Source organism: Rhamphochromis longiceps, linkage group LG16 (assembly GCF_057381845.1).
Source record: "Rhamphochromis longiceps isolate RC_006_pf linkage group LG16, R_longiceps_female_GT1.1, whole genome shotgun sequence".
In the NCBI taxonomy this organism is placed as follows: Eukaryota; Metazoa; Chordata; class Actinopteri; order Cichliformes; family Cichlidae; genus Rhamphochromis; species Rhamphochromis longiceps.
In genome coordinates, this window is record NC_140572.1 from 36,238,397 (window position 1) to 36,262,010 (window position 23,614).

At 40.2% G+C, this 23,614-nt stretch overlaps 1 protein-coding gene across 3 annotated transcripts; it reads right to left on the reverse strand.

Moving 5' to 3' along the window:
- Positions 1 to 10,234: 10,234 nt before the first annotated feature.
- parp14rs1 (poly(ADP-ribose) polymerase family member 14-related sequence 1) lies at positions 10,235 to 23,612 on the reverse strand. Of its 3 annotated transcripts, none has more exons than XM_085383734.1 (17): positions 23,428 to 23,612; positions 23,223 to 23,323; positions 22,631 to 22,661; positions 20,831 to 21,082; positions 20,207 to 20,431; positions 17,887 to 20,114; positions 17,448 to 17,675; positions 17,124 to 17,345; positions 16,385 to 16,457; positions 15,973 to 16,122; positions 15,556 to 15,618; positions 15,259 to 15,435; positions 14,451 to 14,672; positions 13,728 to 14,342; positions 13,399 to 13,532; positions 12,988 to 13,162; positions 10,235 to 12,528 (listed from the first exon to the last, which is right to left on the reverse strand). In XM_085383734.1, exons 1-17 carry the CDS (start codon positions 23,603 to 23,605, stop codon positions 12,239 to 12,241), a joined length of 5,364 nt encoding a protein of 1,787 aa, XP_085239860.1. In that variant the 5' UTR covers positions 23,606 to 23,612; the 3' UTR covers positions 10,235 to 12,238. The 3 variants fall into 3 exon arrangements, with proteins under 3 accessions (XP_085239860.1, XP_085239861.1, XP_085239858.1); XM_085383735.1 differs by having other exon boundaries at positions 16,391 to 16,457; positions 20,831 to 21,085; XM_085383732.1 differs by having other exon boundaries at positions 20,831 to 21,085.
- Between the last annotated feature and the right edge of the window lie 2 nt (positions 23,613 to 23,614).

A 23,614-nucleotide genomic window follows, 5' to 3' on the forward strand; every position in this document is an offset into this window, starting at 1 on the left:
ATCCCCCCTCTGGGACACCTACTGTACCTGTGTGCCAGGTTTCAGCCAGATTTACTGTAGAATTCCTCAGAAATTAAAGGAAACTTATATTCAATTCAATACAGTCAATACAATAGAATTATGTCAATTTTCAAAAATTCATTAAAAATCATCCTGAGTAGTTGATGTACAACTTTCAACACATCCCCCCTCTGGGACACCTACTGTACCTGTGTGCCAAGTTTCATCCCGATTTACTGTAGAATTCCTCAGAAATTAAAGGGTACTTGTATCCAATGCAGTCGGCCAATACAGTAGAATTATGTCAATTTTCAAAAATTCATTAAAAATCATCCTGAGTAGTTGATGTACAACTTTCAACACATCCCCCCTCTGGGACACCTACTGTACCTGTGTGCCAGGTTTCAGCCAGATTTACTGTAGAATTCCTCAGAAATTAATGGAAACATTTATTCAATTCAATACAGTCAATACACTACAATTATGGAAATTTCAAAAATTCATTAAAAATCATCCATAATAGTTGAGGTCCAACTTTCAACACATCCCCCCTCTGGGCGTACTACTGTACCTGTGTGCCAATTTTCATCCAGATTTACTGTAGAATTCCTCAGAAATTAAAGGGTACTTGTATTCAATGCAATACAGTCAATACAATAGAATTATGTCAATTTTCAGAAATTCATTAAAAATCATCCTGAGTAGTTGATGTACAACTTTCAACATATCCCCCCTCTGGGACACCTACTGTACCTGTGTGCCAGGTTTCAGCCAGATTTACTGTAGAATTCCTCAGAAATTAATGGGTACTTGTATCCAATGCAGTCGGCCAATACAATTTAATTATGTCAATTTTCAAAAATTCATTAAAAATCATCCTGAGTAGTTGATGTACAACTTTCAACACATCCCCCCTCTGGGACACCTACTGTACCTGTGTGCCAGGTTTCAGCCAGATTTACTGTAGAATTCCTCAGAAATTAATGGGTACTTGTATCCAATGCAGTCAGCCAATACAATTTAATTATGTCAATTTTCAAAAATTCATTAAAAATCATCCTGAGTAGTTGATGTACAACTTTCAACACATCCCCCCTCTGGGACACCTACTGTACCTGTGTGCCAAGTTTCATCCAGATTTACTGTAGAATTCCTCAGAAATTAAAGGGTACTTGTATCCAATGCAGTCGGCCAATACAGTAGAATTATGTCAATTTTCAAAAATTCATTAAAAATCATCCTGAGTAGTTGATGTACAACTTTCAACACATCCCCCCTCTGGGACACCTACTGTACCTGTGTGCCAGGTTTCAGCCAGATTTACTGTAGAATTCCTCAGAAATTAATGGAAACATTTATTCAATTCAATACAGTCAATACACTACAATTATGGAAATTTCAAAAATTCATTAAAAATCATCCATAATAGTTGAGGTCCAACTTTCAACACATCCCCCCTCTGGGCGTACTACTGTACCTGTGTGCCAATTTTCATCCAGATTTACTGTAGAATTCCTCAGAAATTAAAGGGTACTTGTATTCAATGCAATACAGTCAATACAATAGAATTATGTCAATTTTCAGAAATTCATTAAAAATCATCCTGAGTAGTTGATGTACAACTTTCAACACATCTCCCCTCTGGGACACCTACTGTACCTGTGTGCCAGGTTTCATCCAGATTTACTGTAGAATTCCTCAGAAATTAATGGAAACATTTATTCAATTCAATACAGTCAATACACTACAATTATGGAAATTTCAAAAATTCATTAAAAATCATCCATAATAGTTGAGGTCCAACTTTCAACACTTTCTTACTCTGGGCGTACTACCGTACCTCTGGGCCAAGTTACATCTCAATTCACTGTAATCTTTATCAAAAATTGAAAGAACAATTCTATGTAAATGCTGGATGTGTGTCCTTTCAAAGTGACACTAAATAACAGAACTCAGGCACATCAGGGAATAATCCAAAAGGCGGATTTATTAAACAAAAACAACATACAAAATATCTCTAACCCATACTACATAACCTAAAAAGAAACAAAGGGACACTTAGAAGCACAAGGAAACAATACTGAAAGGGCAAGAGACACAGTCCAAACACAATCCACAACTAAAATGCCAAAAGAACAAGTCATCCCACATAGCAGACGGGTCTTGCCTGGATCTGGTGTCAAGCCGGCACTGCTGGCTGACTTCTGGCATGGTAAGATGGCACTGTTTATGTGATGGCATGCCACATTTGGCCTGATTGGGTGAATGTGACATGTTGTATAGAGCACTTTGAGTAATATGGGTGAGTAAAAAAGTGCTGTATAAGAATCAGTCCATTCACTGTCTGAACAGAGTTTCGTCATGTTACTTTTGCACTATTATGTTCCAGCACATGTTGTTATTACATGGCTTACATGGCTAAGGTACACATTAGGCTGACATCTGGGGCCAGAGCTGAAACTGTTCTGGGCCAGCACAGGGCCAGCAGTGTGTCTGCAACTGGCCTTGTGCTGGCTCATGTGTGGGCCACCTCTGGTAAACCAGATCTGGGCCACCATAGGGCCGTCATTCTTTGCGGTACGCAGGCCATGTGTAAGCACATTGTGTGGGACAGATCCAGGCCATACCAATTTTGCTATGTGGGAGGAATTATGTAAAAATAGAAACATCATAAAAATGAAAATGAACATAAAGTAAAATGTACTGAAAAGAACATCAGTATGGCCATCATTATTTGCTTGGAAAGTCTAAAGTTCCATGGCTTTGAACAGCCAGAGAACGCAATGCCCAGCTTAGAATGACTAAAAGTAACTTCTTTTAACATTCTGTCATTCTGCTTCTATATCAAAAATCCACTAAAAATAGTCATTTGAAAAAAAATATTCGCCACTTTTCATCAGTTTGGGTTCCTCTGTTTATAGCAATTTTTAGAAAAGAACCCAATACCTTTGTCACTATACAGTTGTACAGTGAGATACAGAGCATCTCCTACTCATTGCAAACATGCTGGGAGGGTGGCTCTATCCACCTTAGTGCAGCTGCTGTACCATACTGTGATGCAGTAAGTTAGTAGGCTCTCAATGGGCGAGTGGTGGAAGGGTGAGCTGTAGTCCACAAAGAGCATTCTGGCGTAGCTCTGCCGCTGTTCTAGGTGACTCAGCACCGAGTGGAGGGTGATGGCATCTTCTGTGAATCTGTTTGCACGGTATGCAAACTGGTGGGGGTCGAATTCTGAGGGGAGGTAATCCTTGGTGTGCTGAAGGACTAGTTTCATGATTACCGGTGTGAGGGCCACAGGGCAATAATAGTTCAGGCTGGTGATGGGAGACTTCTTTGGTACTGGGATGATTGTGGCTGATTTTAGACAGGATGGGATGGCTGCTTCATCCAGTGAGAGGTTGAAGATTCTGGTGGAGATGAGGGTGAGCTGGTGGGCACATGGTCTTAGCACTTTACCACGTATTCCGTCTGGACGCCTTCCTGGGGTTCACTGCTAGGAACACTCATCTGACATCGTGCTCCGTTACAGTGAATGGAGCGGTGCAGGAACCAGGTGAGGATGAGGATGGGAGCAGGGCTGAGGCAGATGAATGCTGCTGTTGTGGTGTTTCAAAGCGGGCAAAGAAGCTGTTTATGTCCTCTGCTAGCTGCACACTCAGGTTTTCTGTTTTCACAGTTCTGCCTCTGTGGTTTATGATGTCTATTATTCCATGCCATGTGTTGTTGCTGGACAGGTGGGACCCCTTTTCAGGTCAGCTCGAGCAGACCTGTACAGAGCTCTGTCAACAGACCTACAGGGAGTGCAGAATTATTAGGCAAGTTGTATTTTTGAGGAATAATTTTATTATTGAAAAACAACCATGTTCTCAATGAACCCAAAAGACTCATTAATATCAAAGCTGAATGTTTTTGGAAGTAGTTTTTTTTTTTTTTTTTTTTTAGTTATTTTAGGGGGATATCTGTGTGTGCAGGTGACTATTACTGTGCATAATTATTAGGCAACTTCACAAAAAACAAATATATACCCATTTCAATTATTTATTTTTACCAGTGAAACCAATATAACATCTCCACATTCACAAATATACATCTCAGAATCAGAATCGTGTTTATTGGCCAAGTACAGTGGGGCAAAAAAGTATTTAGTCAGCCACCGATTGTGCAAGTTCCCCCACCTAAAATGATGACAGAGGTCAGTAATTTGCACCAGAGGTACACTTCAACTGTGAGAGACAGAATGTGAAAAAAAATCCATGAATCCACATGGTAGGATTTGTAAAGAATTTATTCGTAAATCAGGGCGGAAAATAAGTATTTGGTCAATAACAAAAATACAACTCAATACTTTGTAACATAACCTTTGTTGGCAATAACAGAGGTCAAACGTTTACTATAGGTCTTTACCAGGTTTGCACACACAGTAGCTGGTATTTTGGCCCATTCCTCCATGCAGATCTTCTCGAGAGCAGTGATGTTTTGGGGCTGTCGCCGAGCAACACGGACTTTCAACTCCCGCCACAGATTTTCTATGGGGTTGAGGTCTGGAGACTGGCTAGGCCACTCCAGGACTTTCAAATGCTTCTTACGGAGCCACTCCTTTGTTGCCCGGGCGGTGTGTTTTGGATCATTGTCATGTTGGAAGACCCAGCCTTGTTTCATCTTCAAAGTTCTCACTGATGGAAGGAGGTTTTGGCTCAAAATCTCACGATACATGGCCCCATTCATTCTGTCCTTAACACGGATCAGTCGTCCTGTCCCCTTGGCAGAAAAACAGCCCCATAGCATGATGTTTCCACCCCCATGCTTCACAGTAGGTATGGTGTTCTTGGGATGCAACTCAGTATTCTTCTTCCTCCAAACACGACGAGTTGAGTTTATACCAAAAAGTTCTACTTTGGTTTCATCTGACCACATGACATTCTCCCAATCCTCTGCTGTATCATCCATGTGCTCTCTGGCAAACTTCAGACGGGCCTGGACATGCACTGGCTTCAGCAGCGGAACACGTCTGGCACTGCGGGATTTGATTCCCTGCCGTTGTAGTGTGTTACTGATGGTGACCTTTGTTACTTTGGTCCCAGCTCTCTGCAGGTCATTCACCAGGTCCCCCCGTGTGGTTCTGGGATCTTTGCTCACCGTTCTCATGATCATTTTGACCCCACGGGATGAGATCTTGCGTGGAGCCCCAGATCGAGGGAGATTATCAGTGGTCTTGTATGTCTTCCATTTTCTGATGATTGCTCCCACAGTTGATTTTTTCACACCAAGCTGCTTGCCTATTGTAGATTCACGCTTCCCAGTCTGGTGCAGGTCTACAATACTTTTCCTGGTGTCCTTCGAAAGCTCTTTGGTCTTGGCCATGGCGGAGTTTGGAGTCTGACTGTTTGAGGCTGTGGACAGGTGTCTTTTATACAGATGATGAGTTCAAACAGGTGCCATTCATACAGGTAACGAGTGGGGGACAGAAAAGCTTCTTACAGAAGACGTTACAGGTCTGTGAGAGCCAGAGATTTTCCATGTTTGAGGTGACCAAATACTTATTTTCCACCCTAATTTACAAATAAATTCTTTACAAATCCTACCATGTGAATTCATGGATTTTTTTTTTTCACATTCTGTCTCTCACAGTTGAAGTGTACCTCTGGTGCAAATTACTGACCTCTGTCATCATTTTAAGTGGGGGAACTTGCACAATCGGTGGCTGACTAAATACTTTTTTGCCCCACTGTATATGTGCAGACACATACAGGGAATTTGGTTCCGGTAGATGGTGGCTCTCAAGCACAGCAATGTAAATCTCTCTCACACACACACACACACACACACACACACACACACACACACACACACACACACACACACAAGTGTCTATATATACACATTACACATACATACACAAAGCTATGTAAACCAACTATAAATAACGAATCTAACCTTATATACATAAAATACAGAAATGAATGAGGTGGAATGAATACTACAAAATGTACATAAGGTGCAGTTGCAGTCTGGCAGTGGGAGCAGTGTGACAGGTCAACTGTTAAGAAGGGAGATGGCGAGGGGAAAGAAACTGTTCCTGTGTCGGGTGGTCCTGGTCTGCAGGCTTCTGTACCGTCTGCCAGAGGGCAGCAGATCAAAAAGTCTGTGTGCAGGGTGTGAGGGGTCTGCGATGATTTTCCCTGCCCGTTTCCTGGTTCTTGAGAGGTACAGATCCTGGATGGAGGGCAGGGGGGGTGCTGATGATCCTTTCTGCTGCCCGTACAGTCCGCTGCAGTCTGCTCCTGTCCTGTTTTGTGGCTGCTCCATACCAGACTGTGATGGAGGAGCACAGGACAGACTCAATGACCGCAGTGTAGAACTGGATCAGCAGCTCCTGTGGAAGACTGTACTTCCCCAGTTGTCTCAGGAAGTACATCCTCTGCTGGGTCTTTTTGAGGATGGAGTTGATGTTGGTCTCCCACTTCAGGTCCTGGGAGATGGTTGTACCCAGGAACTTGAAGATCTTCACAGTCGACACAGGGCTGTCTGATATGGTGAGGGGGAGCAGAGTTGAGGGATGTCTCCTGAAGTCCACTGTCATCTCTACAGTCTTAAGAGTGTTCAGCTCCAGATTGTGCTGACTGCACCAGAGTACCAGCCGCTCAACTTCCTGCCGGTATGCAGACTCATCACCATCTTGAATGAGGCCAATGACAGTGGTGTCATCTGCAAACTTTAGGAGTTTGACAGCAGAGTTATTGGAGGTGCAGTCGTTAGTGTAGAGGGAGAACAGTAGTGGTGAGAGGACACATCCTTGAGGGCACCAATACTGAGGGACCGGGTTTCAGAGGTGATCTCCCCCAGCCTCACTTGTTGCTTTCTGTCTGTCAGGAAGCTGGTGATCCACTGACAGGTAGCTGGTGACACGCTGAGCTGGGAGAGTTTGGAGGAAAGAAGTTCAGGCACAATGGTGTTAAAAGCCGAACTAAAGTCCACAAACAGGACCCTGGCATAAGTTCCCGGGCAGTCAAGGTGTTGCAGGATGTAATGCAGTCCCGTGTTCACTGCATCATCCACTGACCTGTTTGCCCGGTAGGCAAACTGCAGAGGGTCCAGCTGGTGGCCTGTAATGTCTTTCAGATGGGCTAACACCAGTCGTTCGAAGGATTTCATGACCACAGACGTCAAGGCGACAGGTCTGTAGTCATCCAGTCCTGTGATGGTGGGTTTCTTGGGAACAGGGATGATGGTGTGAAAGTGTGGATGTGTTGAAAGTTGGACATCAACTACTCAGGATGATTTTTCATGAATTTTTGAAAATTGACATAATTAAATTGTATTGGCTGACTGCATTGGATACAAGTACCCTTTAATTTCTGAGGAATTCTACAGTAAATCTGGCTGAAACCTGGCACACAGGTACAGTAGGTGTTCCAGAGGAGGGATGTGTTGAAAGTTGTACATCAACTACTCAGGATGATTTTTAATGAATTTTTGAAAATTGACATAATTGTAGTTTATTGGCCGACTGCATTGAATACAAGTACCCTTTAATTTCTGAGGAATTCTACAGTAAATCGGGCTGAAACCTGGCACACAGGTACAGTAGGTGTCCCAGAGGGGGGATGTGTTGAAAGTTGTACATCAACTACTCAGGATGATTTTTAATGAATTTTTGAAAATTGACATAATTGTAGTGTATTGGCTGTATTAGATTGAATAAATGTTTCCATTAATTTCTGAGGAATTCTACAGTAAATTTGGATGAAACTTGGCACACAGGTACAGTAGGTGTCCCAGAGGGGGGATGTGTTGAAAGTTGGACATCAACTACTCAGGATGATTTTTAATGAATTTTTGAAAATTGACATAATTCTACTGTATTGGCCGACTGCATTGGATACAAGTACCCTTTAATTTCTGAGGAATTCTACAGTAAATCGGGCTGAAACCTGGCATACAGGTACAGTAGGTGTCCCAGAGGGGGGATGTGTTGAAAGTTGTACATCAACTACTCAGGATGAATTTTCATGAATTTTTGAAAATTGACATAATTAAATTGTATTGGCCGACTGCATTGGATACAAGTACCCTTTAATTTCTGAGGAATTCTACAGTAAATCTGGCTGAAACCTGGCACACAGGTACAGTAGGTGTCCCAGAGGGGGGATGTGTTGAAAGTTGTACATCAACTACTCAGGATGATTTTTAATGAATTTTTGAAAATTGACATAATTGTAGTTTATTGGCCGACTGCATTGGATACAAGTACCCTTTAATTTCTGAGGAATTCTACAGTAAATCGGGCTGAAACCTGGCACACAGGTACAGTAGGTGTCCCAGAGGGGGGATGTGTTGAAAGTTGTACATCAACTACTCAGGATGATTTTTAATGAATTTTTGAAAATTGACACAATTGTAGTGTATTGGCTGTATTAGATTGAATAAATGTTTCCATTAATTTCTGAGGAATTCTACAGTAAATTTCGATGAAACTTGGCACACAGGTACAGTAGGTGTCCCAGAGGAGGGATGTGTTGAAAGTTGTACATCAACTACTCAGGATGATTTTTAATGAATTTTTGAAAATTGACATAATTCTATTGTATTGACTGTATTGAATTGAATAAAGTACCCTTTAATTTCTGAGGAATTCTACAGTAAATCTGGATGAAACTTGGCACACAGGTACAGTAGGTGTCCCAGAGGGGGGATGTGTTGAAAGTTGTACATCAACTACTCAGGATGATTTTTAATGAATTTTTGAAAATTGACATAATTGTAGTTTATTGGCCGACTGCATTGAATACAAGTACCCTTTAATTTCTGAGGAATTCTACAGTAAATCGGGCTGAAACCTGGCACACAGGTACAGTAGGTGTCCCAGAGGGGGGATGTGTTGAAAGTTGTACATCAACTACTCAGGATGATTTTTAATGAATTTTTGAAAATTGACACAATTGTAGTGTATTGGCTGTATTAGATTGAATAAATGTTTCCATTAATTTCTGAGGAATTCTACAGTAAATTTGGATGAAACTTGGCATACAGGTACAGTAGGTGTCCCAGAGGGGGGATGTGTTGAAAGTTGTACATCAACTACTCAGGATGAATTTTCATGAATTTTTGAAAATTGACGTAATTAAATTGTATTGGCTGACTGCATTGGATACAAGTACCCTTTTTTTTCTGAGGAATTCTACAGTAAATCTGGCTGAAACCTGGCACACAGGTACAGTAGGTGTCCCAGAGGGGGGATGTGTTGAAAGTTGTACATCAACTACTCAGGATGATTTTTAATGAATTTTTGAAAATTGACATAATTGTAGTTTATTGGCCGACTGCATTGGATACAAGTACCCTTTAATTTCTGAGGAATTCTACAGTAAATCGGGCTGAAACCTGGCACACAGGTACAGTAGGTGTCCCAGAGGGGGGATGTGTTGAAAGTTGTACATCAACTACTCAGGATGATTTTTAATGAATTTTTGAAAATTGACATAATTCTATTGTATTGACTGTATTGAATTGAATAAAGTACCCTTTAATTTCTGAGGAATTCTACAGTAAATCGGGCTGAAACCTGGCACACAGGTACAGTAGGTGTCCCAGAGGGGGGATGTGTTGAAAGTTGGACATCAACTACCCAGGATGATTTTTAATGAATTTTTGAAAATTGACACAATTGTAGTGCATTGGCTGTATTAGATTGAATAAATGTTTCCATTAATTTCTGAGGAATTCTACAGTAAATCTGGATGAAACCTGGCACACAGGTACAGTAGGTGTCCCAGAGGGGGGATGTGTTGAAAGTTGTACATCAACTACTCAGGATGATTTTTAATGAATTTCTGAAAATTGACATAATTCTATTGTATTGACTGTATTGAATTGAATATAAGTTTCCTTTAATTTCTGAGGAATTCTACAGTAAATCTGGATGAAAATTGGCACACAGGTACAGTAGGTGTCCCAGAGGGGGGATGTGTTGAAAGTTGTACATCAACTACTCAGGATGATTTTTAATGAATTTCTGACATTTCCATAATTGTATTGACTGTATCGGGCCGTTACATTGTAATTTGTGCGCGCGCGTGCACGTGTGCGCGGGTATAGGCTTTCAATCGGCACATAAAGCGAAAAGGCGCTACCGTAAAGACTGGTGTAAAAGCGCAAGGAAATTTATGCGGCGGATAGGAGGCGGCTGGCTTGACCGCGGCTCACAAATGACGGCTCACTTTACCGCGGTCCTCACACTGGAGAGGCAGCTCCGGGCGGACGCCTACGGTGGAAACAAGGAAGTCCCGGATGTGGGGGTGCAGCGCGCCGAACAGCCACGGGAGTCCGGACACCATCCGCTGTAGAATGTAGACGGACGGCTACGACCTCCCGGTGTTCGTCTCCTGGCAGCGCCTCCCACTCCTGACAGTGGTACTCCACCGTATAGATCAAATCCTCCCGGAGCTCAGCGGAGGGGTTGTGAGTTGCTGGGTCCATGTCGTGGTCGCGTTCTTCTGTCATGGATCGCTGTGTGGCAAGCAGGAGGAGGACCCAAATGCAAAACTCACAGACACGGGGATGAACTCGAGAAACACAGCTTTAATGCTGGCACGGCAGAACACAGGAAATACAAAACTAAACTGGGGAAAAGTAAACTAACACTCGCAGGTAGACACAGGAAGATCCACACAACATGAGGGAGAACGCGACACAGAACTGAGGGAGACGCAGACATAAATACACAGAGGGTTAACGAGGGAAGTGGGAGCACACGGGGAACACAGGTGACACTGATAATAATCACGGGACATGGCAGGAGTGAACACAACACTGACGGTAGAGGTGAAACAGGAAGTACAGAGGTTCAGACAGGAGGAGAGAGAGCACGGGGAGAACACCAACATAACGGGCAGGGGAGACACGGAATAAACACGAAAGGGGACGAGGGCTCATGAATACACAGAGGGGCACACAGGGGGTAAAAGCCATGAAGGGAAAGCACTCAGGGAACAACACAACAGGGCAACTCAGGAAACAGAGCCTAAACAGGGAACAAAATACAAACATACAAGAAAACTAAGAACACTGGGCCAACATGGCCCAGGACCATGACAGTTATACTGTAGCATAACAGGAGGAGAGCATCTGTAAGCTCCTCTTCTTGCTCATCCTTCAACAGTTCAAGCATATTTTTATCTATTTCCAGATTCTGTCATTTTACTGTAAGTACTGCATCTAATATAACATTGATTGCTGCATTAATCTCTTCCCCTAAACCAGTTATTTTCAGATTAGGACTCTCCGGTGATATTTTGAGCTCTGGAGACACACACACATATATACGTCTTGTGCTACTGCTGTTTTGTTAAAAGTAAAATGTTTTCTGAAGCGGCTAGTCTTTGGGAGTAAAAATTCATGCTTGATAATGACATTACATTCCTGTGTACTGTGGAAGAATTAATAAGATTCCGTACTGCTTACAGAAAATGTCTTCAAATTCAATTTTACTGCTCAAAAAAATCACATTGATCAATAGATCACACTATGTAATCAATTTACACAAACCTTTGGAATTGGATAAAAGAGAGAGATTGAATATTTATTACTTCTGATTGGAGGAAACAAAACTTTAATCAGCATCTCTGTTAGTAGTCACACTTCTGTTTTTCAGGTTCAAAACAAAAAACATACACATTGAAAAGATCAAATGTAGAAAGACATCTGGAACAGATGCTATTTGGAAAACTGAAAAAACTAAAAATTCAAAATCATAGCTTACCTTCAAGAGGAAAAAAATAGAGACAACATCAAGCATACATAAGCCACTTTAAATTTGTTATACTTTAAACATTCAGAACAATTGTTGTGCTTGATCATTTCTGCAGGTTTGTTTATGTGAGCAGCAACTAATTTCTTTTAAACTTTTCCTTTCAAAGTGATTCTTAATCTGAGCTTTACCTGCATTAACATGTAAACCTTTGTTACAAAGTGCATTACAAATTTTGTTTTGTAATGCTTTCATATTTTTTTCCATTCACTGATTAATGCTTGTATAATAGTTGGTTAAATCAAGCTGATGCTGATGTTCTTACATGTTTTTTAATGTACTGGAAATTAAAATCTTTCATCTAATGTAATCATTTTGAACTGTGACTCGAGGAGAGTCCAAGAATAAAAATATGGAGTAACGTAATCACCTTATATGTAATGACGTAAGGTGATCTCTAGTTAAGATTTGCAATCTTGTTCACTAGCTGCATCACTTGAATTTAATTAAATATTCAGGATAAGCTTGGATATCATGGAAGACAACAAACATGCTGGGATTGGCCATGTTGTCCACAACACTGTCGTACAGGTCAGTGGAAATGGTGCTGGTGCCTTTTGGTGGCGGTACAATCATGCCTTGTTGTCCAAGAGCAAAGTCCCCAGTCAGAACTCGGCAGACGTACATGAACTTCTCCCCGTTCTGATTAGGCTTGGAGTAGGTATTGCTGGCAGAGTAACTTGCATTGACAGCAAAGTAAGTTCCATTGCCGTAGCATGCAGCTGAAAATAGAAGAGAAAGCCAATGAAAAACATGTTTTCTGTTATTATTATTATTTTATTATTATTATTGTTCTACCAGTAGCAGTAGTAGATATTCTCAAAGACTAAAATTTGAACATATGGCATTGGTATGAAGCATCAGAGAAACTTCTGTAAATCAAAGTTTCTTTTGAAAGTGTTTATAACCTGCAACTCTTAAGAGCATTATGACCAAACAGGCATGTAACATTAAATTCATGTTTCCAGTAGAGACCAAAAAAACAGTTATTTATTATTAATTAGTCTTCTGGGACCTCCTGGAGATAAATTCTTTTAGTAGTTGTTTTTGGGGTTTTTTTAGCTTACTGCTATCTCCTTAATCTAAATATATCTTTATGGGCAGTATCTCCACCATTTCCCACCTTGTCTCTATTATGAGCTCTCTAACAAAATCAAAATAAATGCCCACAAACGTCTCACCATTCTTTCCAGCGAAGCTCCTGTTGAAGCCACGGTCATTAATGGTAGCCACAGTGTCCTCGGAGGTGCCATGGAAAAGACGTCTCTCGTTGTTCTGGTGACCATTTCTCACCTCCATGTCACGCTTCTTAACCTGTAGACCGCTCCACAATGTAGGGTTCTGGATCCTCTCAATCTAAGAGCAAGAAAAGAAACAATTTACATAACATCGTCACAATGTGTCAAATCTACTAACACTTTACTGGCAACTTTTACATTTTCAATGAACATTTTAATGTCGTTTATTGAGATATAAATTGTGTCACCTGCTGCATTGTAAATTTACTTAATCCTGAAAAAACACTTTAATCTCGTAATCTGACTTGGCTAATGCTAATGTGATAAAACAATAGACAATGTGATTGATGCTACCTTGATAATGGTTTGTTTGCACGAGGCCTGGAACAGCTTCTGGATTTCATCATACTCCTGTGTCCCAGCTTGTAATGGGAAAGCCTGATTGGTGGCGTTAGGTTTCATTTGTTCCCAGTTTTCAGGAACATCACCTAGTAACAAATTAATTAAAAAAACAAAACAAAATAAAATTGTATAGCTTTTGGGGAGATATTTCAGCTTTCAGTAGTGAAAACTCTGAGAGACCTACCAGTAGGCGAAATCATGCAAGATTTCAAATACTAACACACTGCTGATCTCTTATTACTACTTTGAGAGGACTAAATCTCTTGGTTTTATTAAAATACCTTTTAGCTTGTCAATTCTCTTTATCTCCAGGATATTTCCCTGGCTGTCAGTTGCAGGTCCTTTTGGCATGGTGACAGTGTAATCTTGACCCTTGACTGTAACTTTTACAGTTTGTAAATTTTGTTGCAGTGCTTCCTCGAGGTAGAAGTTGGTCATTTCATCAAAACTCTGAAACTGGAACCCAGACTGCTGATACTGCCAGTCTGCCGCAGCACTGGCCAGCTCCACTTTCCTGTTTAGTTCCTCCTCGTCTCTCACCCTGCTCATCATTTTAATGATTTCAGTGTTAGCTTTGAGCACATCCCTGCTGAGTCCTTCAATAGTGATTGTGGCTTTTGGCCTGTTGCTTTCAGTCCTTATGCTGATGTCCATGGTCTTCTGCATGTCAACAATTTTCTGTCGATCTGCATTAGAGAAACAAAGGATGGCATTGTCTTCAATTTCCATGCTGTGATATTCTTGGGATATCTTGTCATTTATCCATTTCTTTGCAGAGTCAACACTGGTTTGTGTGTCACCGCAAATGTGGAAACAAGTAGCCTCCACTTTCAGACTGTCAATGACAAAATCTTTGTCATTCTTTGGTTTGTCAGCACTTCCACCAGTAAACATTGCTGAAATAACAAATTTCAAAAACAACATTAGAACTTAACATTTGAAACTGATTAGAGATATGTGATTTGAGAATGTGAAACCAAAAGCTCTTTGTTCTGTGTATTTACATTTGAATTTGCTCCATCCCCAGCTCCACCCTGCTTTATCCTTAGAATCGGGATCAGCAGCTTCCCTCTGTTGCATACTGCTGTGGAAGTCTTTAAGCATAGGTTTCTGGAAAATAACTATGCGAACTGTAGTCAGGGGGCTGGCAGTGTTTTGGCTCAACACATCAGTCACTGCATCCAGCATGGCATCAGCCACCAGTCTTGCCTGTGCATTGCCTTGACCTAAAAAAAAAGGGACAACACACATTGAAGACTGCTGGGGCGAGCCACATCGACAGATGACACCATTAAAACACTATTATTACTGTTCCTGGCTCTAAAATTTCTCCATTGAACCTCCTTTGAACTTGATGTTAAATTTGTTCTGTGATAAGGAAATTTGATGTATCTCTCAATACACATCTTTCTAAATGCAAACTGACTGCAAATTAAATCCAAAGAATCTAATAAAAGTATTTTAAATTGTATTTGAGTACACAACGCCTCCTTCTAATGCAAACATGTCAATAGAGAAAGAGCATAACATGTCATACATTTGAGGAAACAGTTCACCCCAAGATAACAAAATGCCTTTAGTTGGCTGAAAACAGGATTATTCATCAGCCTGTGTTTATCAGTTAGAAAGCTTCAGTAGGAAGTTAGGAGGCTTTTATAATCATAGCATTCATCACAACTTCCTGAATTACATCATTCCAGTACAGCACAAGCCTGTCAACATATTTTAGCTTAACCTACAAAAAATATCATGGCCTAAAACTGACATTTACATATGTGACCTGTCAGTGACCAAATGCTTTCTAAACCTCACCTGTGCCGATGGCAGGAAACGATACAGAGGTGAAAGAGCTTTTCACACATAACTGGAGTGCATCTTTCACAGTCTTGTTGATTTTTACTGGGTCTGTCTGTCCAGCCAGGTGGAGGATCTTTTTACACTTCAGGTTACCGGGGCTCGTCAATACCATGCCTGGGTTGGGCTCAGCACCTAAAGGTGAAGGTAACGTATGTTAATGAGCCTTATTAAAAATTTCAGTGTGTACAAGGCCATACTATCTGGTGCCAACTCTGAGTTACAGCGTTATAAAAAGTTGGTGTGATTTCTTACCAAGGTTGCGACATTCCACTTCAACAGCCGGACCAGCTGCTTCTAGAATAGCTTTAGACACTCCTGGAGAAGGCAAAGGTTACATCACCATTGAATACATACTGTACATATAATCTGAAAGATACAATTACTTTGTGACCTTCTTTCTTATTTGTGTATTATTATCTAAAAATACTTTAAAGATGTGGACTATATTTACATATTATCCTCTATATTGTACCTAAATATTAATATATAAATATATATTATGTCTAATATATAATATTAAATTAAATATTATTATAATATCTTTAATATTTATATGTCAAAATAAATATTTAGAGCAGGAAAAAAATAATAACAACCGCTGTTAACGGTTTGGCACAGCTCAAGCACTGTAGTTCTTACTATGATGACTTAAGAGTAAAGTTTTTTTACCTGACTTAAGAGTAAAGTTTTCATTGGAGGAGTTGACAATGACATCAGCGGTCTCCTTGGTTATGTCTCCTGTTACTACCTGTATAGTCACATTGCCCATTTTGGTCTCATGCATGTCTGAGGTTGAGGTGATTTTAGAGAAGGGGCCTCCTGGAAATGGACGAAAATAAAGAATTATCAACAATAAATTATTACAAAACAGAACTTCATTAATTTTGACTACTAATTTAATTGTCCATTAGGATATGGACAAATAATACAGTTTATTATTACAGTTAGTACAAATGTTTGTACTAACTGTTTTGTTACATTTCTTTGAAAACAGGCAAAAATACATCCATTTTTTGTTTAGTTTGTATTGTTTTATTTGGTAGCATTATATAGCAACTGCATATCAAACAGTGTTGCCTGCCTTTACTTTGTGTAGAACTTGTTGAACCACTTGAGGCGCTGGGAAACTTCTTCTGAAATTCATCACTGAAAGCCTGCAGACAGAAAAAAAGAAGAGCGATTACTTCAACTGAATCTCACCAATTTGACACCAAACCTGAAACTAAATAACACAACAGAACAAGTTTAATTACTACTGGAGGCTGTCTACAAAAGTAAGCCCCATGCCCATAGAAGAAATATGTGTGTTCATTTGTGTGCTGTACTTTATCTCTGCTAACTTGAGTCAACATGGTTAATATTACTAACAGCCTTCCAAGACGTTTTGATGAGTTAAATACTAGTATTTTATTAATTAATTAATTTTTTGTTACTTGTTGCCAATTATTTTTTTTAATTCAACCTTCAATTATACAAGTAGTCCCATTGAGATTTAACATGTACGATAAACATTAAAATTACAACAATAAAAAAAAACAATAGGGTAGCTAAAATTGTCTAATGACTACACAGTGATCAAAAAGTATAAAAATCTCTGAGATAAAATATCAGAGTATATGGATGCAGTATGCCAGGTTTTCTGGCATTAGATGATAATATTGTCCCCATATGGTCACTTCTACCCCCAGCAAAAGAAGATTACAATGGAAACAAAAGAAAAATAGATTTTACTGGTTAAAAATGCTGATGGTTAATTGACCTAAAAGATTTCTGGTTAGCACTGAGAATGTGTTGCTTCAAAGCTTGTTATTTTTTCTTACCTGGATAGTTTGTGTATCACTGGGGTAAAGTACAATCACGACCTTCTTCAGATGCTTGGGGTGTTTCTTTTTGCTAAACTCTAAGATTTTATCCAACAACAAAGAGGCTACAAGATCTTTTGGGAAACCCAGGTTTCCAGCACCAATGGCTGATAAGGATATGGAGGTTAGATTATTATCCTCTGCCATGTTCAAGCAGTCCTTAAAGATTCCTCTCAAAGTCTGTAAGACAGTTATATATACAACAACAACATGAAAGTTGGATCAGACAGGCTTTTTAACCTCGAAGCTTAAACGTTTACCTTATAATGTCAGGTACTTCACCTTTTCAGATGTGGCTTGATCCTTATAGTGAGGTGCGACTGCATGAAAGACTTTTTTGCTTTTTAGTTGGCAGCCATCAGTAATAATGATCTCACCAACATTTCCAGTAGCACCCTGCGCATCTACTAACTGCTGAAGTTTGGGTCCGGCTGCGCGCAAGATGGCTTGTGAGACTGCACCTCTGTTGAGGTCAAGGTCTGAAGACACAGTGTTCACAATCACCTCCGTCTAAAAATGGTTAGCAGACTGTTAGTACATATTTATCATGTACTACCCCCCCTCCAGATTAACCCCTGAAATTTATTCAACATAAAGACACTTTATAGCAACATGTTAATAGTTAATGCATGCAGTCGTTGGTTCCTGTACTGGACAATTTGCCTCTTAATTTATTTATTATTCACTTTAATTAGATATAAACAGCCAAAATCTGAATTACCGTGGAAGCTTCTAGGTTTCCCTTTGTAAGAACGATGTCCACGCCTTCTTTGGTCTGCACACGATTCAGACACAGGTCAGATCCAGTAGACTGTGATACTGATTGTGTGGGAGCAGTGAGATGAGGAGTTTGTTGAAAATGAGAGTCACTGAGGTTTCCAAACTCCTGCCTGACAGCAGCCACCATATCCTGAACAGCAATGTCGTCATTGTTCACGAAATGGATCTTCTGCAAGGTAATGTCATCATAGTTCTCATAACAGTACTCCTTCACTGCTTTAACAATGGTGAGTTCACACTGCTTGAGGGGAAAGCAGCGCATTCCTCTGCCAATAGATGGAAGAGCTACTGAGACGCATCCGTGGGCCTCAGCAAATTCTAAGCTTCCTTTAACAACTTTGTTCAACTGAGCTGAAGCTTGCTGTGGTTTTTCATACTTGGGTGCCACAGCATGGATGACCTTTTGGCAACAAAGTGTTCCTCCTGCATCAGTTATGACACAGTCTCCTGGCTTGAGTTGACCCTTTGTTTTTTTCATTTTGTAAAATTCATCTTGTAACTGAGGGCCGGCAGCCTTCAAAAGTGCTGCTGCAAGACCAGTACTGTGTTTCAAGTCTTGATTAAATGGACTAACAACTGCCTGCACTGGGTAAGTGCACATATTTGCCTTGTAAACAGCAATTTCTACTCCTCCAGGCATCTTAAGTTGGTATAAAGGTGTTGGTACTTGTTTAACATTGTCTTGTCCACCACCTGGCTTATCAACTAGTTGAACCAGGCAACCAGTTTTAGTTTTGATTGTGGAAAAATAAGCTTCATTTTCCTGGAAGAGCTTCTTCACTCCAGACTTGTAAACATTCAGACTGTCAAAGACTACAGCAGAGACGGCACCTACAACCACAGTCTTGCAATGTGTCACATTCACTCTGGATCCACTCAGACAGATGGCCTCATTTCTGTAGGACACTCTCACCTTGTCTTTCACTTTCTCCATCCAAGATGTGTTAAAACCTTCCAAGTATTTAACGACAGCATTAGCTTTGACCACAACAGTTTCTTCTATGTGAGCGTTCTGTGTTAAGAAGTCACCAAGCTGATGCTGAACCTTTATGGCACTATCCTTGTAGCCTGACACCACGACTTGTTGAGCAGTTGTGTTGATTCGAGTTCTGCATGGCTTACTGTTAGCCTGCTCTAAGTGACTGACCAGCTGCTGCCACTCTGGCTTCTTCAGGACATTACTGTCTTCAACATTAATGTACTGAGTTGTTAACAGCTGTCCTAGATGGTCCTGAGCATGAGACAGATCTGTGTCAGAAACAGCAAGGAGCTGCACCCTGTTTCCACTGATTTCAAACGCTGCGTTTATTTGATGAGATGTGAGGAGAGCACCTGTAAGCTCCTCTTGTTGCTCATCCTTCAACAGTTCAAGCACATCTTTATCTACTTCCAGATTCTGTCGTTTTAATGCAAGTACTGCATCAAATATAACTTTGCTTGCTGCATTAATCTCTTCCCCTAAACCAGTTATTTTCAGATTAGGACTCTCTGGTGCCAATTTGAGTTCTGGATACACAAGTAGAAGTTTGTCCATGAGGCCATTCTGACACAGGAGATGAAAAACTGATGGTGACACTTTGATCTCTTCGGTTTTACTTGATTTCTCCCTGTGGATCGTTTTTGCAATCTTGTTAATAATTTCAGAAAGAGATTTCTCCAGTCTGTTGACATCACTAACAGGACCAGCCACTGATAAAGCACCACTGTCTTTATCAGGTACTACAATCACATTTTCATTCAGTAATATCTCTCTGATCTTTTTCTCAGACTCTTTCAATGCATCTGAATCTGGACAGAACTTCACAGATTTGAACTTTGACACAGATTGTGCAAACGCTGACTTCACAGTATCAGTCCACTCTTTGATGATGGCTTTGGCATCCTTTTGCTTTAGTAAAGAAGATACAGGACTCAAGGTCACAGTGGTTTGGCCGAGGTTTACGATGCAGAAGTGTTTGTCCATTTCACTGCAAATGGTCTCTGCTGCTGATTTATTTTGAGCTAGGTATCTGAGGACAGAACTGTCAATGGGCTCTGAGATGGCAGCGGGAAGTTTTAGTGCAGGTTTGTCTTTGCCGTAGAGGGCCACTCCCAGACTTTTATAAAAAGGATAAACTCTGATTTCTTCCTTTTTTATGGAATGCTTCTTCTTGAAGATTTTTTGAACAGCTGGAAAAAAGAATGTAACATACTGTATATTATTATTCACACGTTATTACTGTAGGTTTGCAGGAACATACAGTGTAGTGTAAATAAATTACCTCGATGATCTTTAAATGTGATGACAGCAGACTGTTCCGCTTCATTAAGGAAGACCTCTTCCACATCCCCACCTTCATTTTCAAAATAAAGCTGAAGAACTTCTTCACTGAAGTGTAGAATGTCGTCAACTAGAACTTGCTTTGTGACTTCGAGAGGTTGAACAGAAAATCCCTTCTTGGTGAACATTTTGTTTTGGGGGCATTTTGCCACAAAATTAGCATTTTCTGTGAAATAGAGATTAAAAAACGGTTTAAGGCATTTTTAATAAAACAATTCTGCAGGATAAATCTTCTTTGTTGATTTAATAATGAGTACACCCATTTTTCAGAATGAAGTATCAGCACATTTATAATTAGCAAGGTACATTACACTACCAGTAGTCTGTGTTGCTTTGCTATCCTGTGCATTAGTGCGCTAGAAAACTTTGTCATTCTAACTCAGGCAAATAAAATGGCCACATTGTCCTGGAAAATTCCTTTATTACATTTGTGGCATATTTTTATGTTGTTTTATGTCAATGAGTGTTGGACCTGGTTATGCAATACAGATTTCAGCATCAAACGGCCGGTTAAACTTTATATTATCATATCATAAATAAGAACTTTTCATTCTGAAATGAGTACCTTCTCCACTCTGGAAAGTCACCACAGCAGAGGAGATGTCAGGAAAGAATTCCAAAGTGAAGTCATGAGACTTTGTGATGTTTTCCACCAGCATCTCCAAGAACTCCTGGTTGGTATTATCAAGAATATTTCCTAAAACGGCCGAGGTGGAACATGGCTCTTCATCTGCTGTATCATCGTCTCCGCCTTCTGTTTCTGTTTGAACTGTCGGGTTGCTTTTATCAGCACTCGCCTGTTTGTCTGCAGCAACATCTGCTGTTAAAGACAAATGTGGCCAAGTGTAACAAACATATACTTTTTACAAGTACATATACAAGATTTAAAACACTTATATTTTAATTAGTTATTTTGGTGTTTCACTCACAGCTATTGCTTCACACTAATCAATAAATTAATTAAAATAAGAATAATCATTAATATTGACTTAAAAAAATAATCAGACTTTGTATGGTCTTATTGACGTAATGTCTAGGAGACATCTAGTGTATCCGACCAGTCTTGAAGTGTAAAGCACACTATGTTAAAACAGCATGAAGCTTTGGATATTTTATTGAGAGAGAGGCAGTTTTATCACATAAAGCTTGTCAGCTTGTCTAATTTTTGATTCACAGATTCATTTTTTCTTTGTTTTGTTTTCTTCTTACTAATGCTAGCTAGACAGACAAATCACAAGCTATCTAGCAAATACAGTTCAGAAAGGGTCACAGAACCTGAGGTACTTTCCATGGTCTCACACGTATTGAATTCATCAGTTAAATACAAATATTTAACTTCAAATAATAACTCAACTAAAACAGTACAAATGAAAGGCAAGCCAAATAGGAAATGCTGGACGTGTAATACAATACAAACACTGACTAATTCCAAATTGTGTTTGGTGGTGGGGAGTTGCTACTCATCTGAAAAAAAAGTGAATGTCTGAGAAAACTACCTGAGACAACCTGCCTCGAGTGGATGAGATCACTTAATTAATCAGACGCCCAGGGCTGTTGTGTTAACTCAGCTTTTCCAGTGTCACAAAGTAGCACTGCTAGATTTGTGAAGTGTTAAGTTAACAACTAGCTGGAAAACAGAATGTTGTTTGCGAAAGTCATCAGTAGTAAAATCATAACCAAGTAGAAATGCTAGCTTGTGAAATTACTTTACCTATGATACTAAATGATTTCAAATGGCGCTAACTTTAGCCATCAGTAAAGCATGTAATGGCTCAAAGCAAAGATGTACAAAGTATTGCAGTAATAGCTAACATTGGCACAGTTAGCCTGCTGAGTGTAATCTAGAGATTTCAGAAGCTCTGGGGCTTTCCCACACAGCCACCTCTAGGGTTTATAGAGAATGGTCAAAAAAGAGAAAATATGCAGTGAGCAGCAGTTCTGTGGGGCAGCAATGGCTCGGTGATCTCAGCCATCAGAGGATAATGGTCAGACGACTTGTTATAACTGAGGGATGCTGAAAAACACAACATGTCACAGACTGAAGCAACTGGGCTACAACAGCAGAAGACCAACACTGTTCTCCATTCCTGTTAGCTAATAACAGAAAACTGAGGCCACAGTTCATACAGACTCACCAAAACTGGACAATATTTTTTTTTGAAAGTGTAGCAATGTCTGATTAATCTGATGATATTTGTATGTTAGGGTCAGAATTTGGGTCCAATAGGATACTAACAAGGTGTACCTAATAAAGTGGACAGTGGTGTATACTAAAAGTAGATAAACTATAGGGGTGGACAAGTGAAAGGACTTCCTGATCTTACACTAGTGGTTATAAACACAGTTCTGCTCACTCAGTACTTACATTTCTTCTTATCTTTATCAGACGGAGTTTCCTGTATAAAGAAAATACAAAAAATACACGTTAGTCACATTTGTGTGTGTGTGTGTGTGTGTGTGTGTGTGTGTGTGTGTGTGTGTGTGTGTGTGTGTGTGTGTGTGTGTGTGTGATTTGCTGGTCCAAAAAGTAATTCATGCAAACAAATTCATTGTCAGCTTTGTCAGGAAAACCGCACCCAGTAATGCTTTCCGAGCAGTGAGTTTGACTTTTACAATATCCGCACGGCAGGAAGAGAAGCAGTGTGCAGCACAGCTTTGGCTTTATAAAGTCACATGACTTCCAGTAAAAGATAAACATGGTCAGATTTCAATGGAACTGAATGATAATTTGGAGTCTGTAGAGGGGCTCAAGGGTCCCACAAAGCTGAGGAATAATTGAATATTCTCGCAGTTCCTTTTGAGAACAGGAGGGTCCGACAGAAATTAGAGGTGCGCAGGTTTCACGGCGCACTATCAACAGTGAAACCTTATCTCATAAATAGCATCGTCAATATAAGAACAGATTTGAGGTACACAGAACAGTTGTTGATAAATGATTCATGACAAACTTTTCGCACCCGTGATGATTTCTCTTCCGTGGGTAAGCGGACCGTCAGCTTCAAAACGCCTTTTTCCAAACTGATCTGATGCGACTCTTTGGCCAGAACGTTTCTCTGATCTGTGACACAGCACAAACACATGTCACCACATAACTCCGTTGATAATAAGTAATATTGTAGCTGCTTAAATAAAGCAAACATGACGTTATTGTGACAAACTTACCCTCCTCTCTCCGGAAGCGCACCATTGCCGTACTGCTGCCATTTTCATACTCCACCTCACACTCGCCACCACCGTTAGATTTCTTACTTTGAAAGTATTTCACTAACTTGATTTTTAATCTGGGTATTTTGGTTTCTTCGAACTCAACGAGCAGAGGATAGGAGTGTACGCCGGCCATCTTCACAGG

Excerpts from the sequence above, each read along its gene's own strand:
- parp14rs1 (XM_085383732.1), bottom strand. The coding sequence starts at position 23,605 with ATGGCCGGCGTACACTCCTATCCTCTGCTCGTTGAGTTCGAAGAAACC. Across the intron at positions 22,662-23,222 it reads CGGAAGAGAAATCATCACGG|GAAACTCCGTCTGATAAAGA; the intron begins GTGCGAAAAGTT and ends TTCTTTATACAG. Across the intron at positions 13,533-13,727 it reads GAGAATTGACAAGCTAAAAG|GTGATGTTCCTGAAAACTGG; the intron begins GTATTTTAATAA and ends ATTTGTTACTAG.